General features: G+C 38.5%; 3 protein-coding genes across 3 annotated transcripts in view; 2 read left to right on the plus strand and 1 right to left on the minus strand.

The window, feature by feature from the left end:
- Positions 1 to 2,425, minus strand: part of st6galnac4 (ST6 (alpha-N-acetyl-neuraminyl-2,3-beta-galactosyl-1,3)-N-acetylgalactosaminide alpha-2,6-sialyltransferase 4) — a 4,209-nt gene extending 1,784 nt beyond the window's left edge. Inside the window, exons 1-5 of the mRNA XM_043229948.1 lie at positions 2,347 to 2,425; positions 1,916 to 1,987; positions 1,692 to 1,832; positions 502 to 911; positions 322 to 429 (exon numbers count right to left, since the gene is read on the minus strand). Of these exons, the coding sequence (XP_043085883.1) occupies positions 322 to 429; positions 502 to 911; positions 1,692 to 1,832; positions 1,916 to 1,927 (671 nt within the window). The 5' untranslated portion in view covers positions 1,928 to 1,987; positions 2,347 to 2,425. The remainder of the gene's footprint in view (positions 1 to 321; positions 430 to 501; positions 912 to 1,691; positions 1,833 to 1,915; positions 1,988 to 2,346) is intronic.
- Positions 2,426 to 3,003: 578 nt separating this feature from the next.
- miga2 (mitoguardin 2) lies at positions 3,004 to 14,131 on the plus strand. Its single transcript, XM_043229903.1, has 16 exons — positions 3,004 to 3,072; positions 3,733 to 3,988; positions 4,381 to 4,588; positions 5,497 to 5,612; positions 5,731 to 5,851; positions 6,746 to 6,876; positions 7,247 to 7,349; positions 7,438 to 7,544; positions 7,626 to 7,738; positions 8,501 to 8,573; positions 9,430 to 9,516; positions 9,840 to 9,938; positions 10,219 to 10,353; positions 10,451 to 10,504; positions 10,587 to 10,703; positions 11,546 to 14,131. Exons 2-16 carry the CDS (start codon positions 3,893 to 3,895, stop codon positions 11,747 to 11,749), a joined length of 1,764 nt encoding a protein of 587 aa, XP_043085838.1. The 5' UTR covers positions 3,004 to 3,072; positions 3,733 to 3,892; the 3' UTR covers positions 11,750 to 14,131.
- Positions 14,132 to 15,866: 1,735 nt separating this feature from the next.
- dolpp1 (dolichyldiphosphatase 1) overlaps positions 15,867 to 17,500 on the plus strand; it is a 9,621-nt gene continuing 7,987 nt past the window's right edge. The window contains 1 exon segment of the mRNA XM_043229858.1: positions 15,867 to 16,311. Coding sequence (XP_043085793.1) covers positions 16,236 to 16,311 — 76 coding nt within the window. The 5' untranslated portion in view covers positions 15,867 to 16,235.

Here is a 17,500-nt window from a genome sequence, read left to right on the forward strand (position 1 = left end):
TCATAAATTAAATATTCCCTTATATGAATCATAAATATTCAACTGTAAACATAAATGTGTAGATCTATAAATTGTTATTTATATATATTGATTATATATATAAAAACACACACAAAATTACAATAAAATTTATATTAATGTCGAAATTTGAATCTATTGATTATTATATAATATACTGTGCAATACAAGTGTGAAGTTCTACAGACCAAGAGAGGAGTGCATGACATGCAGCTCTATGTGTAATGTCATACCCGTAGTTATTATTAAGACTGAACTTTATCGTTTTTTCTCAACCGACTGAACCCAAACAACCGAACTCACCTGCAGTAAGAGCCGTCAATCATTCCATAAACCAGAATACTGTCACACACCTCCAGAGCCAAAATCATTGTAAAAAACCCTGTACTGAGAAACGCTCCCGATTTCATCCTGCGAGAGATAAAGCCATCCATTTACTCCATTTTCACACAATACAAAACGAGAGCCTAGAGCAAGACTCACCTGTTCTTGCCCGTCTCGTTTTGAAAGACGCCGTCGCAGTACTGGACCTTCTCTCTGGTGACGGCGTAGATGTGCGCCTGCGGATACTTCTTGGCCAGAGTCACTAGCGCGTTGAAGATCTTCCCCTTTCCGTCCTTCCTCATGTTTTTCTCGGGGCCCCAGATGACGTACGTAGTGTCCGCTTCTCGGCCGAAGAAGTAGCCCTGCCGCTTTATCAGGTGCGGCACGCTGGTGTGAGACACCACCCGCAGACTGGTCCTGTTCCCCACATCGGCCTCGTAGCCGGCGGTGGGCGCCGCGTTCATCCGGATCACACAGTCCCGTCCGTCGATCTCCTGACCCCGTCCGCCGCCCAGCATCTGCCCGGAGCTGGACACCACGGCGCAGCGGCCGCAGCGGAAGTCCAGGAACTGAAACACGACAAACGGATCCAATAACTGCTTTACATGCATGTTCAAAATGGTCATTTTTCACAAAATAAAATACAATTTTGTTGCCGCAAAAATCAAGATATATCTGGTTAAGAGGTGAAGCTCTGAAACGTTTGACCTTTCTCCCTAACCCTAACCACATCTCAGACCTCAAGTGCATAAAATATTAAGCCTTTTTAGATAGCTTTTTCAAGTAAGGAATAAAGAAAATAAATGACTTTATTTTACAGACCTGTTCCTCATGTACACACTGTGTAGTAATTACAATAACTACTTAATAACCCTAGTACCACATAGTTCCCTTATATTGCAAGTGCTTTCTAGGGTACGTGTGCGTACTGTGAAACAAAGTGTCCACGAAAAAACACTTTCTCACTGGATGCAATCGAATCTCATAGATGACCTACTTTAATCTCAGGAAATGCACGATGTGCGCAAAAAATGAGTGCATTTTAAAGGAATAGTTGAAAATTAAAACCCTGAGGCGGACGGAATTCTACATTTCTCTACAATAAGTCCTCTGCAGTGAATGGGTGCCGTCAGAATGAGAGTCCAAACACAAGCAAAAAGCTGCACGTTTGTCAGAAGCTCAGATAGAGCCGTCTTCTTTTCACAGGACATTAACTGATGGACCGGAATGGCGTGGATGGTTGTGATGCACGACGGCAATCTTTCGCTGCAAACTAATTTTTCCATTTAATCTTTCACTTTTATTCTAACTGTTCGGTTAAGACTCGCACGAAGGGACTTCGCACTCACATACGGAGCGGAGCGAGTGTTGGGATGGACCCTCACGTAACCCCGCAGGCCCGTTTTCACGGCGGGACCGGACCTCATCACGTGACTGTACCATAGCAGCAGGCAGACAGAGAGGAGGAGGAGGCAGATCCAGTGAAACCTCTGAGGGATGAAGAGCAGGGAGAGGTTCAGACGGAGTCAGCGGTTTTTAACACGTTTACGGTCATGCTTTGAAAGACGTGTACCAGGGATTTCATGTCCTGTTGAGGGTGAAGCTCCAACCCAGGCGCTCAACTGGGGAGGAAAGCCTCATTTTCCTGAAAAAAATATGAAAAGTCGAGTTACTTCACTCTGTAAACAAACAAAAGTGAACAGTGTGTGTGCATATATACATACATTATATATATATATATATATATATATATATATATATATATATATATATATATATATATATATATATATTACACACTACAGTGTGACTACAGTGTCACTTTTGGCTACAGTAAAAAAACTTTTATCGCAGCGGAACGACAATAAACACATCACGAGATTAGTACACAACCCATTACGTAATGATTTTATGTGCTTTAACTGTTATCGTATTATATTAGTATATGGATAGCAGGAAGACAACAGATAACAACATAATTAGCTGTAAGATTAGCCTTCTTACATTTTCCTTGACACGCTGATATTTACGTTCCGACAGGAAAACCCCGCTGTGACTTTAGTTCCGCCTCTGTGTGACGCTGGAGGAGTAATAATAATAATAATAATAATAATAATAATAATAATAATAATAATAATAATAATAATAATAATAATAATAATAATAATACAATTACTTAAATTGTATTTCACTTTGAAAATATTATACTGAGAAAAACATTTATTACGTATTTAATTATTTAAACGAGATACAAACGTCAATGCTCTAATTAAAGCGTCACAGATTTTATCTTAATAAAACAAGTCAAAATAAATAATTAGAATACTTTACCACGGTCATATTTAGATTTTGATGGCTGTTTTAGTATAGTTACTACTGGAAAATTAACGAGTGCAGTGATGACTGCCAATGTAATGTTATTTAAATCTTCAAAAAATTAATAATAACATTATTATTATATATTTATTATTATATATAATAATAAATCGCTGATTATATTCGGTGTACTCAGTCTGTTTATGGTGAAGCAAGAGTCGCGACGCGACTGTTGATGTCATGGATAACGACAGCGCTGCGTCTTTCCCTCCTCTTCTCTGATTGGTTACCGCCGAACCATCTAAAGCTCCTATAGGTTCCCCACTGCGGCTCCTCGCTCAGCCCCGCCCACCAGGAAATCACAGGTTAGTGTGTGCAATGCGGAATGAAAACGTCCTTCTAAACCAGGAGAAAGTGAGTGCGAGCTGCTTTTCGCTCTCATCGTTAAAGTCGCGTTTAATGCAGCCACGACGCGTCTGAATTTAGCTCCGGCTTTGTGCGTATACGAATGTATATATGACTGAAAAGCGCCTTGAAAGAGCCTGGTGTTTGTGTGTGTTTTGAGCTAAGCTAACGTGCTGCTGGTGTCTAAGGACATGGATTCATAGAGGGGCGGTGTGTTGCTCAGGGAGTATAAAATAACTAAATCAACAGATAATAATGCTTTAAAATGAACAGATTCTGCTTATTTGCAATCTATGTGCTTCTGTGCCCGCCAGTGGCTTCTGATATTCATTTATGATGTTGTTGCAGGAGTCAGTAAACACTTTTTCCTCAGTACCAGCTGATGGTTATTATTTATGCAATTATGTCTTAAACTGATTTTCAGCATGATTGAAGCATGAGAGATGAAGGGGTGTGTGTGATCTTAAAGCTTTAATTGATGTGTTTGTCTTCCTTCTGATCACCTGAGATCTGATTATAGTTTTACAGCAGATGTAAATGGCATAATATGAGGTGCCTAGCTAAATGCCTTCTCTAAATTGCCTATATTTATTTAATGTTTTGCACATCACCAAAGTGTCTAATCGGAAGCACTGGAACAATATGAACTGTATTGTCATTGTCTCCAAGGCAGCAACAATGAGGGTCTGGTCAGCGCTGCGGCGTGGAATTGAAAAGCTGTGTTTGTGGATGAGTCCCGCTGATCTGCAGAACTGAACGGAAGTCCTGCTCCGGCTGTCCCCGGGATCTGATGTGAGAGCGTCTGCAGGAGCGAGGGGGCGGAGCTGAGATGTCAATCAGAAGCGCCGAGGGCGTGTCCATCATGCAGGCCTTAGCCATGACCGTGGCTGAGATACCTGTGTTCCTGTACTCCACCTTTGGACAGGTACGCAAACGCACCTCTGCGGTCGCACGCCTCGCAAACAAGCTCTCGTAGTGCTCTGCGCGTATATGCACATGCATGTAGCAAGTAATAATCTGACAATTAAAAATATTCAGTGGAAAAAAAAATGTATATGTGAGTGTATGTATATATATATATATATATATATATATATATATATATATATATATATATATATATATATATGTATGTGTATATATATATTATGTGTATGTATATATATATATATATATATTATTATTATGTGTATATGTATATGTATATTAATAAAAAAATAAATTAATTAAAAATGCAAAGTGAAATCAGCTAATAAATGTTTCTGGTTTTCTTTTCACTTTTTCCTCTATTTTCTTGTTCCTCATCTGTGTTTTCAGTCTATCTTCTCTCAGCTGAAGTTGAGCCCTAGTCTAAAGAAGGTGCTGTTCGCCACGGCTCTGGGCAGCGTCGCTCTGGCTCTGACCGCTCATCAGTTAAAGAGACGGGGCAGAAAGAGGAAACAGGCAGTCAGTAAAGAAGCACAGAAACCTGTGGGCATCCCAGAACAGCTGCTCCGAACCAGTCGGCCGGCCTCACTCAAGAGAGGTCAGAGATCCACTTCAATTCATTACTATATATATGTGTATATGTGTATGTTTGTATATGTATATGTATATATATGTGTATGTATATATATATGTATGTATATATGTATATATATATGTGTATATATGTATATTCAGTATTGTATATTCAGTGCTTTGATGCAACCTGTGTTGTTAAAAGCGCTATATAAATAAAAATGATTGAAAAATGATTGATATATATGTATGTATATATAAAAATGATATATATATAATATATATGATATATATATATATATATATGTATGTATATGTATGTATATGTATATATGTATATGTATAATTTATGTCCATAAAGTTATATTTTAAGATTAAATATTACAAGTAAAAAATTCTAATTTCAGAAACATAAAGTGGTACAAAATAATAATGTTAGTCAAGGTTTCTCGAAACAGTTGTAAATTAGTTTTTGTGATCATTATGATGAAATGATTCATGCAACTTTAAGTGAATTTGAGAGTAATTAATTTTGTAAACTAATAGAATTTTTTTTAAAGATTGTAATGCATAATCTCATAATATAATATAAATTTATAAATATAAAGCTATAAAAAAATTATAGTTTTAGTTAAGGCTTCTTGCAACAAAAACGAAAAAAAATAAATTAGTTTTTGTGAACATTTTTATGAAATTAATAAGCATATTTTAGAGTTTTGTAATTAAATTGTTTGTCCATAATATTATAGTGCTGTAAACTATTGCAATATTAAAATAATATTTTATAAATGTGAAATAAACGTCTATGCATTTAATATCTATTTAAAGAGATATTAATTTTACATGACTTTTTTGAAAATCTGTCTATAATTGTTATGATTGATCAACTTTTATTATTTATTTATCTATCTATTTTTGGGTTTGTGTGTCCAGGTCTGGTTCCAGGGCGTCAGATGATCAGTCCCAGCACCCGTAGTAATGACACTCTGAGCGGCGTTTCGTCTCTCGCACAGAGCAAACACTCGAGCTCTTCACACAGTATCGCCTCTGTGCGTCAGTCACACACACACACACACACACACACACACACACGCTTTTATGTCAACAAACACCTATGAAAGGGCCTAACCAGACATTTTTAACCGTTGTGTTTTGGATCTGCCTCAGATGCGAGTTCCCTCCTCTCCCAACCAATCAGTGAACACCGGGACGCCGTGGGAGGCGGAGCCAGTGGCAGAGGAGCCTGGAGTTGGAGAGGATGCCAATGCTGAGAACCTCTATCTCATGGGTAATGTAGTTTATTATAGTGATCTGTTGTGTGTGTGTGTGTGTGTGTGTGTTTGTGTGTGTGTGTGTGTGTGTGTGTGTGTGTGTTACACTATCAGTCAAAGGTTTGGGGTACTAAAAAATGTTATTTTTATTCAGCAAGAATGCATTAAATTCATCAAAAGTGAACATTAAAGACAATAATTATAATGTTTGGTTTTTTTAACTTGCATAAATGCTGTTCTTTTGAACTTTGGTTTTCAAAAAATTTGTTTTTTTTTTAACATTGCTGATAATCATAAGAAGGATTTCTGAGGGATCGTGTGACACTAAAGACTGGGTTAATGATGCTGAAAATGAAGCTTTGATCAGTAAAGGAATACATTTAATTGTTACAATAAAGTTTTTTTTGTTTTGTTTTTTTGCATTGAATGAAGCCTTGGTGAAAAATTATAAATAAAAATGTATGTATAATATAAATGTATGTATAATGTAAATATAAATGTAAAAGTAATTTGTAAATGCATAAATACATACTGTTCTAATTTCAGTAAGAAATTTTTTATAGAGTTTTATAATTCTGTAATGCTTACCAAGGCTTCATTTTTATTTAATAAAAATACTAATATATAATAATAATAATAATAATAATAATAATATTATTATTATTATTATTATTATTATTATTATTTAATTTTTGCAATAAATTACAATTACATTTACATTTTTAAATTCTAATAATAAAAAAGAAATAATAAAATAAAAGAGCATCACAAGCATATTTAAAATTAATTTAGCAGATACAGAATTCTTTGGGCTTTACGATTATTTTTAAGACTTTATAGATTGTAAATTAGCTTTAAATGCTGTTTTAGGGTTGTAAGTCACTGAGGTTGGTTTCTTTGGTCTCTTTCAGGGATGGAGCTGTTTGAGGAAGCCCTGCGCAAGTGGGAGCTGGCTTTGAACATCAGACACAGATCTCACTCCCGAGCGTCTGGGTCAAACAGTCTCGCCCTACAAGGATCAGAACTCGTGGAGCACCATTCGGTAAATATCTCACGTTTATAAGCATCCGAAGAAGGCGGGAGCCGCTAAATGTGACCCTGGATCACAAAAGCAGTCATAAGTAGCACAGGTATATTTATAGCAATAGCCAAAAATACATTGCATCAGTTGAAATGGATTTTTCTTTTATGACAAAAATCGTTAAGATGTTAAATAACAATCACAAGATATTTTGTGCATGAACTTAATTATTAATTATTAATATGCATTGCTGAAAGCTTTATTTGGACAGCTTTGAAGGTAATTTTTTTTATTTATAGGATGTAGAAATCTCAGTAAAAAAAATGCACCATTGTGACTGGTTTTGTGGTCCAGGGCTCACATGTAAAAAGGCATCATTTTGATTTTTCAGCCTCAGTTCGCGGAGAAGCTCGAAACTCTGCTGCACCGAGCCTATCATCTACAGGAAGACTTCGGCAGCACCATACCCCCCGACAGCCTCCTCGCCGACCTGGGTAACACACACACACACACACACACACACACACCTGCAGACGTCACCTGACTGTTTTCAGCGTCATAAACCAAGCCTTCTGTGCGCAGAGAGTGAAGCCACCCTGATCCTGCCCACGCTCGGGAGTTCACTTCCCGTACAAGACGACGATGCCACGACCGTCACGTCAGACGACTCCTTTTTCTCTGCTGCTGAGGTGAGGACACACACACACACACACGCACGCACGCTCTTAAGGGTGTCGTGCATGATGTCACTTCCCTCTTGGTTTCTGTAGCTGTTTGAGGCGTTCTCTCTAGAGGACACGTATCACCCGCTGAAGCCGGCGGCTCTGTATGAAGAAGCGCTCGGTTTGGTGAAGGATGGAAGCGTGGCCTGCAGATCACTGAGGTACTGACGCCTTGAACCCTGAACCCTAAACCCTGCACGCTGTCACTCTACATAAATGCCACACGTTGCATACTGACACCTCGTAACCTGCACGCTGATTCTCTGAATGAATGATAAACGCTGCATACTGACAGCTCTAAATAAATGATGCACATTGCATACTGATACTAATGCCACTTTTGTAGTATTTCATTGTATTAACATGCATAATTTCATATTGTAAGAGTTGCAAGTTTATGTTAGTTATAGTACAGTTCCACTGTAAAATGCACTTTTATTAATATATTATTTATCTTAAACACTGTGAAATATTGCTATAGCAGTTTCTCAGATTTTCTTTAACATTTTAATTGAGCAGTAGTTGGAGTAATTTTATTATTATTATTATTATAGTTTCTTTATAGTTTATTATTTTTATTTGATAGGAATGTTTATTAATTCAATTAATTTGTAATTATTAAATGACATTGAAATGGAAAATGTAAAGAGATTTAATCGTATCCATATTTATAGCGTTCATACATGTTTATACTGTTAATAAATTATTAAATTGTTTATAGGAGCCTGAATATCCTAAACCCTTTACTCCAGTCCATTAGCAGTGACTTTAAAACGAGACAGGACCCCGTGTACTAAAGCACATACAGTGCAGATGTTCTCCTCACACACAGTCCTCAGGGACTGGAGGCTTTCTGTTGCAGCTCAGGGAGCGAGGACTGATGGGAAAACACACTCTGTGTCGTGTTTGTGCCTCTGTTACAGAACAGAGCTTCTGGAGTGCTACAGCGATCAGGACTTCCTCGCCAAGCTGCACTGCGTTCGTCAGGCCTTCCAGGTCAGCACACTCTCACACACGATTACACACTCACACACACACACACTCACACAGAGAGAGACAGACACACACACACACACACAGGCAGACACAGGTCACACACACTCTCACACACGATTACACACTCACACACAGAGACACTCACACACACACACTCACACACGATCACACACACACACACACACACACAGACAGAGAGAGGCACACACACACACAGACAGACAGAGAGACACACACACACAGACAGACACACACACACACACACACACAGAGAGACACACACACAGACAGAGACACACACACAGACAGACAGAGACACACACACACACACACACACACACACACAGAGAGACACACACACACACACACACACAGAGAGAGACACACACACACAGAGAGAGACACACACACAGAGAGAGAGACACACACACAGAGAGAGACACACACAGACACAGAGAGACACACACGAGAGAGAGAGAGACAGAGACACACACACACTCACAGAGACACACACACACTCACAGAGACACACACACACTCACAGAGACACAAACACACTCACAGAGACACAAACACACACACACACTCTCACACACACACACACTGCACACAGACACTCGCACACACACACACACACAGACAGAGAGAGGCACACACACACAGACAGACAGAGAGAGACACACACACACAGACAGAGACACACAGACACACACACACACACACACACACACAGAGAGAGAGACACACTCACAGAGACAGACACACACACACACACTCTCACAGAGACACACACACAGAACTGTTGGTGAGATCCGTGTGTGTGTGTGTGTGTGTGTGTGTGTGTGTGTGTGTGTAGGTGCTGCTGCTGGATGAAACACACAGGATGTTCTTCATGGATACAGGGAAGCAGATGATACTGGGACTCCTGGCCAAAGCCAACAAGGTGCTTCAAAAATGAATGGAATAATTAAAACGTGTTGGTTTTTGAAAGAAATTTCCTCTGCTCGCCTCTGGTACAAACAATACTGTGAAATATTTTGATTAATGTCTGACATTTTTTCATAATATTATACGTGCATTAAAACACTGCACAACGTAAATAGAAACAGTCAATTCTGAAATAATAAGAGTCGTTTAATTTGGATTTATTTTGTGTGTTTTTGTGTGTGTGTGTTTTTGTGTGTATGTTTTTGTGTGTGTGTGCGTTTTTGTGTGCGTGTGTACGTCTGTGTTTTTGTGCGTGCGTGTGTGTGTGTGTGTGTGTAGAGTCCGAAAGCGTTTCTGGAGAGTTATGAAGACATGCTGCAGTACACACAGAGAGAAGAGACGTGGCCCGTCACCAAGATGGAGCTGGAAGGTCGAGGGGTTCGTCCTGTTTATCTGTTCATTCCTTCCTTTACCGTCCATTTCCACCGACTGCATGATGTTCTGTGTTGACGCCTGGCGGCAAGCTCCCGTTCTCGACCGGTTCTACTGTTGTTATTGTCAGCTAAAACTTACTTTAAATATTACATTAAATGAAAGATGTCAAGTTTGAAATGGAATAAGTGCAGAAATGTAAATAAATGTGATAAAAATGTTTGCTCTTGACTCCCTGACCCTCTGTTTGGTCTAATAGAGGTTTGACCTTTGCCCTTTGCCGTAGGTGGTCTGTATGAACTTCTTCGACATTGTGCTGGACTTCATCCTCATGGATGCGTTTGAAGATCTGGAAAGTCCTCCGTCTTCAGTGGTCGCGGTTCTGAGGAACCGATGGCTCTCGGACAGTTTTAAAGAGACGGTACGCAAATATTGTTAAAAGATTTTTTTTTAAGGGGCGCTTTAAATCTGTCTTTGTATTTCTTATCTGTTTCTGTGTCTCTCTCTTCTTAAACAAGGCACTGGCCACGGCCTGCTGGTCTGTGCTAAAAGCCAAAAGGAGATTGTTAATGGTGAGCCACGGAAGCTAAACGTTGCGTCGTATCTGTAAACCCACGTCAGATGCGTGCGTCTAATCTTGTGTTTACTGCTCAGGTCCCTGATGGGTTTATCGCCCATTTCTATGCCATCTCGGAGCACGTGAGTCCGGTTCTGGCGTTTGGGTTTCTGGGCCCCCGACAGCACCTCAGTGAGGTGTGCACCATATTCAAGGTGAGATGTTCCCAGAGTTCACGGTAATCGGGATCAGCAAATAATCTGATCTCTGGAACCCTGGCGCTGGATGCTTTCTGAGGAACCTAAAACGGTTTTTAAATTCACACAAGTATGAATCGAGGCCTGAAGAGGTGTGCATTTGGAGCATGCAATAAATAAACCTCCTTTCCTAGCTTGTAATATTCTGAACAACTTTATTCCGAGCTCTTCCTGTGTTTTAATGTTTATTCACTTTCCGTCGTTTCGGATAAATCACCTGCATAAATGTAAACGTTGAATTGCAGAAAAATGTTTTAAATAATGTTATATAATTATTTAGCCGTCTTTAATTCAAGATACTTTGATTTAACACAAAAGGAAAATATGAACAGATATTAATCTTATTTTTTTTTCTAGTTTTAATCGTAAACCCAGTTCATTATGATGCGTTTCTCATAAAAGCATTATATATTGAATCTTAAGATGTTTGCATTGGAAAACAAGGCAGAAATACAGATGTAGCTTTAAATTCGCTTCACTTGTTTGCAAACAAATGCATCATGTATTGGTTTTAAATGCTAAAACAGTTAAAAATGTTAAGGTTTTCAGTGTTTTTTAAAAGACAAAGACTGCATTTATTTGATCACAAATACAGTACAAAGAGTAATATTACAATTTAAAATAAGTTTTCTGTTTCTTCATGATCTTTCAGAAACCGTTCTAATACGCCGACTTGCTGCTTATTATCATTATTGCTCCATATTTAATTTTTTCTGTACATCTGAATCTTATCTGAGCAGTGGTTATCAGATTCAAAACCCTCCAGAATCGATATGACGCTCTCCTTTTGATCTCCACAGCAACAGATTGTTCAGTATCTGAAGGACATGTTTGACCACGATAAGGTGCGTTTCACGTCCGTCCCGTCTCTGGCTGAAGACCTCCTCAGCCTGTCCCACAGACGGGCGGACATCCTGGTGGGTTACCTGGGCATTGACAGTCTACCTGAGACCAACGGAGCGTTACCCAAGAGCCCCGGCGGCGGACCTAATCTAGGACAATAGATACACGCCCTCATTAGCTATTCGTCATCGTCGACCAATCAGCGTGGCTATAAAGAGCATTCGTTTAAAGATCGATTATGTAGACAGATAAACCACTACTGACTCAACTTTTTTTTTTGTTCGAGGCCTTTTCTTGACCCGCTTCAGCAAATTTGCCACCAAAAATCCATTGCTGCTATTTAGAGACCTTTGCAGACGCTGTCTGAAGAACTCCTCTCGACCTACGGGAGCTTTCTTTTTAGCCAAACCTACAGCCTGGTTTTGAGCCGCAGCTCTTCTCGATCGTCCCACGCTGGTTTTTGTTCGTTTTACGGGAGCGTTCGTGCGCGTGCCAATGGCCGAGTCGAGTCTTGGGTAGCACTGAACGCTGATGTAGTGATGTAGCGCGAGTCTCTCGGCGCGTTTTGGCGGTTTGAGGGCGTTTTTCGGTGAGGGACTCGCACAGGAAGTGCATCGTTCAAGAGTTAAACAGGATGTAGTGGTCCGGATCACATTAGCTGAGCTCACTTGTGTCCTTAGAGGGCTTCTGCAGCCCTTGCGGTTTGCTCGATAAGTTGCGTTTGTTCTCACCCTCACTTTATATCAGTCACAGTGTTCATCAGAGCGATATTTAGCAGTCTGTTGGTGTGTTATATTTTCAGTCGTCATACTTTATCCACCTTGTGTTAGTCCTCCTTCAATATTCAGGATTAAAATGGCAGATTATATACTATTCTATTATATATATATATATATATATATATATATATATATTCATATTCATTATGCATTATAAATTCAATACAGCAGCGGTATTGAGTCAAACAGGTCACAAATAAAGTAATTGTAATTGTAGAGCATATATGTGCTTTAACTTGTTATTTCAGTCCTTCAAGCTCTGGTTGGTAAACTCTATTAACGACATCCGTGCCATTGCGAACATTTCGACGCCAATCTATGCGATTTTTGGAAAAACAAAGACGCGCTATTCCTTTAGACTTGAAGACCGTGGGGGAAAATGACCTCAGATTCAATTAAAGTAGATTTTTTTTTGGTTTTGGTCTGTAAAATATTATAATTAATACAGTATATATTTTTTCTATGGCTATGGCACCGATGCTGTTGATAGTGTTTAAGCTGTATTCTCCCAAGAATTGAAAAATGTACAACAAGCAGCTAATTGATTGGTCGAACGTGTCGTCGTGAATCGCACCTGCAAAAAACGTATATTAGCAAGCAAAATTAGCTCATAAAAGCGCTAATAATTTTAGACAATTCTGGTCATTTTAAACAGAATATGCATGAAATGCCTACAACGTTCCTCAAAATTGCTGAGCCTTTACACAACTTGACCGTGTTTCTTAATTGTGCACCGAAGGCATTTGTGAAATTAGGTATTGTTTAGGATTGTTATAGTGGTTTTTTTTCCTCATCATATTGACTATTTAAAACTGGTTCTGCTGGTGTTGGTTGTCTTGCACTTTATTTGTTAAAAAAAAATAGACCGATGTTAATTTTCTCTATTTTTTAACAAAATAGTAGAGTTGTTAATCAGCTTATGTAGTACATTTTGGTTTTTTTTGTTTCATCAAATGTTATGTTTTTTGACAGATGTGTAATTTAAATGAAAAATGAAATTTAAACGTATTTAAACCATCAAGCTGCAAATGTGAACGCTTGAGTTGTTTTTTTTTGTTTGTTTTTCATTTAAAAACGTGGAAAAGACATTGTTCATAACTAACGGTTAAAGTATAAGGATTATATACTTCTTTTATGTATATGATTGGGTTATGAGTGATTTGGTTGTGCCTCAATATATTATTTTTGCCTTTTTTTTTTTTAAAAATGTGCTTCGAATACACAAGTGCACACGCACTATTAGATCTCTGCCCTGCTAAATTAAAATCATAACTCAAAACCTATATGCACCAACTTGGATGCAAAGATATAATTCTTCATAATAACGACTTGCGAAACACATTTATTGGCCTGTTTTTATTGTTAATTGGATAACCAAGATCGTGCACCTCATTTCATCATCGTAAATGGGTTTTTCACAGTTTAATTTTATTTTCGGTGTTCAAATGTGAACTTTTGAAGAAATGTCTGACGTAGATATGCATGCCAGCGTTAGCGCAACGAGACCAGACTGAAGGGGAGGAGCTGAATGTTTGATTAGTTTCATATCATTCCGATGATTAAGATTCCCAACACGCCGTTTATTCTGCATGAGTTTGGGTGAAGACGTCATGAAATGATGTTTTGATGTGTGCTGCTATCCCTGCTCTTTTTAGTTGTTAAAGCTCTGAAACAATCATTGTGTCCGTGTCCCATTTTTGAATCGGATCGGTCCATCTGAAGATTGATATTTGATGTGATTTTATTAAGGTTCACCAGTGTGCTGACTGGCAGTAACAGATGCTCTGATTTTTCCATTAAGTTATGGTACGGTTCCTGATTTCTCATGTAATGACACCAAATCTGAAGCAAATGTAGGTGATGGCTGAATGGAATTGTATAAGATGTTGTTATTTTACACCCAGATCATTTACTATAAAAACAATGGTTTATCTAAAATGTTTTAGCCAGAATTGGGTGTCTGACGATGGCCAAAGACGATGGATGGTGTGGTGGAAAGCAAATCAAGTCTTTATTTACTTTGGTGCGTTTTTGTGTTCTTCACTTGCCTTTGTGTGTTTTCCTTTTCTTGAATGTTCTTACAGACTAATGTGTATTAGTTCGTTATTGAAAACTGTGTTGTCGTTTTTGCCTTCCCTAGCCAACATAAAGTCTTTCTTTTTTCTATATGTGTTTAACACGTGTGATTTATTATAATTGACAAAACTGCTCAGGAACAAAGGCCGCTAGAAAAAAAACATCTGAATGTGACCTTTTGAGATTTTTAAACCTATGTGCATTTTAAGGGCTGATATTGGGCCATTTGAGGTTAAAGTGTCTTATCTCTTTAAAAGTTAACAGCCAATGACTGCAAAGAATTTCAAACCGTAGCATTTATTAAATCAATGCATTGGTCCGAGGTTGCTAAGGAGGGAGACTAACAAGCATACGTTTAGAAATAATGATTCATAACCCATGTCTTGATGGCCTCTCTGGGATAAAATGCTGATTTTGTTAAATAATACAGATTTTCATAAGGGAAAACTCACTTTTCGTTTTCGTTCCAATTTACCTGAATGTGTTAAGATAAAATGAGTCATTATTTTCAGTAAAAATGGGCCACCTCAGTTGGGTTTAAGCAGAAATTCTAGTGGGTTTTCCTTTTAAAATTTTAAAGGGACATCTTAATATAGAAATGATAGCTGTGGAAGTAAAGTAGCCTAATGTGAAACTATTTATTACAGACAGTTAAATTTTCACACACACACCAAATGTTAATTTTTATTGACGAAACCCATTAAAAGTTTTCATTGTTTTATTTGCAGTCATTGGCTGTCGTTTCAAACGATTGCCAAAACTAATGTTTTAATGCGATTCAAATGGATTTTCTAATGTAATTTATAACATAATTAAATCTGCTTTATCACAAATGTCTCTATTTCACTTTGCAGTTTGACTGGCCCATTTTTCCTGATCAGTCGGCCCATTTTACCCAAACACTGCCATCTCAAAAAATGTGGGGCAACTGATGTTATTACATGCAAAAAAACAAAACAAAACTGTAAAAACAGTCCTTATTAATCATAATGAACCATAATGCTATTTGCAATACATTTTTGTCCAATTTGAAAGTAGGAAAGTAGTCGTAGTCACTCATTTTGCTTATTTCATTAAAATTCCTGCACTTCATGAGCTTTCCATTGGTTTATGGTCTGTTAGGATAGGACAATATTTGTCTGAGATATAACTGTTTTAACATTGAGGGTGAAAAAAATCTAAATATTGAGAAAATCACCCTTTAAGGCTGTCCAAATTAAGTTCTTAGCAATACAAAATACTAATCAAAAACTAAGTTTTGATACACATTTACGGTAAGACATTTGCTAAAATATCTTCACGGAACATCTTTAATTATTATCCTAATGATTTTTGGCATGAAAGAAAAATGTATCATTGTGACATCGCAACAAATGCTTATTACTTATTTTATTGAACAGAATTTTTGCACTGTAATAGTTTTTCAAAAAGGGTGTAATGGACCAAAGTGAGCGTGTGGCGCTGGTTCCCTTCACGTAGTTGATATCAATTGAAGAGGATCTCCCCATTCACTTAATTTTTCTTCTTTCATTTGAATAAATCCAATTTTCATATGTCCAGCTAAACGTCCTCTGATTGGTCCATCCGCTTATCCACACGCCTCTGATTGGCCGACTGTTCCCGTGCAGATTTTTTTCTTTTCAGAATGCTCTTGGTGAATGGCCGCGCGCCGTAGCAGCGTCCGGCGAATCTGATTGGTCGAACGCGTAGGGGGGTTTCTTTCTGATTGGTAGAATGCGTCGGGGCGTTTCATTCTGATTGGTCGGCGACTGATGCCCGGTGTCCGGGTAAGATGGCGTCGGAAGAGCAGTGCTCGGCACCATCTCGATGGCGGTCGATATCCTTAACCCACGTAGAGTATCCTGCTGGTAAGAGCATTTTTAAATCGTTGTTTTCCCCTCAAAGCCTTTCGTATCATCATACGACGCTTTATTCGCGCCGCGGCGTCTGTGGTGCGTCGCTCAGCTGAATGGACACGGCCAGGGCTGGGTTGCCAAATAGTGCGCTTCTCTCCGCAGGGAAAGGAACGCGTGCTGCCAAATAGTGCGCTTGTGTAGCGCGCATGCGCGATGGTTCTTTACGCTCCCTAGTACCCTCACTCAGTTTCTCGCGGTTTATTGTTAAAACATTAATCCAATCGAGTGTCAAATCGATAATCTCACGAGCGGTACCAGCCCTGCATGCATGTGACAGCACGCAATACAAGCACACGAGACCCAACTGTTCCTGTAAGTTTCAGGGAAGACTCGTGGCTTTGGTGGGTTAATCCAGTTCAATCCCGGTTGCATCACACCCTTTCTGGGTCCTGTCTTTCGTGAGGGTCTCCCAGGGTTTAGAAGTGCATAAACTGACCCTGGAACACAAAAAGCAAGTCTAAAGTGTACTGCGCTAATGGCACACGCGAAACCTCTCACGGGATATTAAGGAAACCGAGAACAACATCTGTGTTTAAACTGCTGTCATGTAGTTGGATGTAGTCGTTTGCATGTGGAATTGTCGTGCATGAGATGGTAAAACATAAGAGTGTCATTATGCACGAGATAAAGCAAGCCTGTATGTGCAGTTTGGCGAATGCAATGTTGGCTGGACGTGCAATCAACCTTTATGTGTGCATATGCGAGAAATGGCCCACTTTTAGTGCTTTATACTCAAGGGAAGGTTTTAAATACAATCTGAGACAGTTCTTCTGGAATTCTGTGCCATGCATGGACTAATTTTTAGTGTAGCTCATTAATAAATCCTGCACTTTCTCTGATCATTTCTATTTACTTATGGTTTGAGTGAACTGTTTTGCAATGTGCTGGACCTCATTTTTCTTCATTTATTATGCTTTTTCACTATTTAATAAAATATGTTTCTCATTTATATCAGGAAAAACTTTTTTGCATTTATCCGAATTTATTTAATCAGAAATACGAGCATTTTATTATTTTTTTTATGGTTATTTATTTATTATTTTACCCTGCTTTACGTAAAAATGGGAAAAACTAACAGCAACAAAAATATGACTCCTGTGTTTTTACATTCACGACACAAAATATCACAATCACGACATTA

This window comes from Puntigrus tetrazona, unplaced genomic scaffold (assembly GCF_018831695.1).
Source record: "Puntigrus tetrazona isolate hp1 unplaced genomic scaffold, ASM1883169v1 S000000116, whole genome shotgun sequence".
Classification (NCBI taxonomy): Eukaryota; Metazoa; Chordata; class Actinopteri; order Cypriniformes; family Cyprinidae; genus Puntigrus; species Puntigrus tetrazona.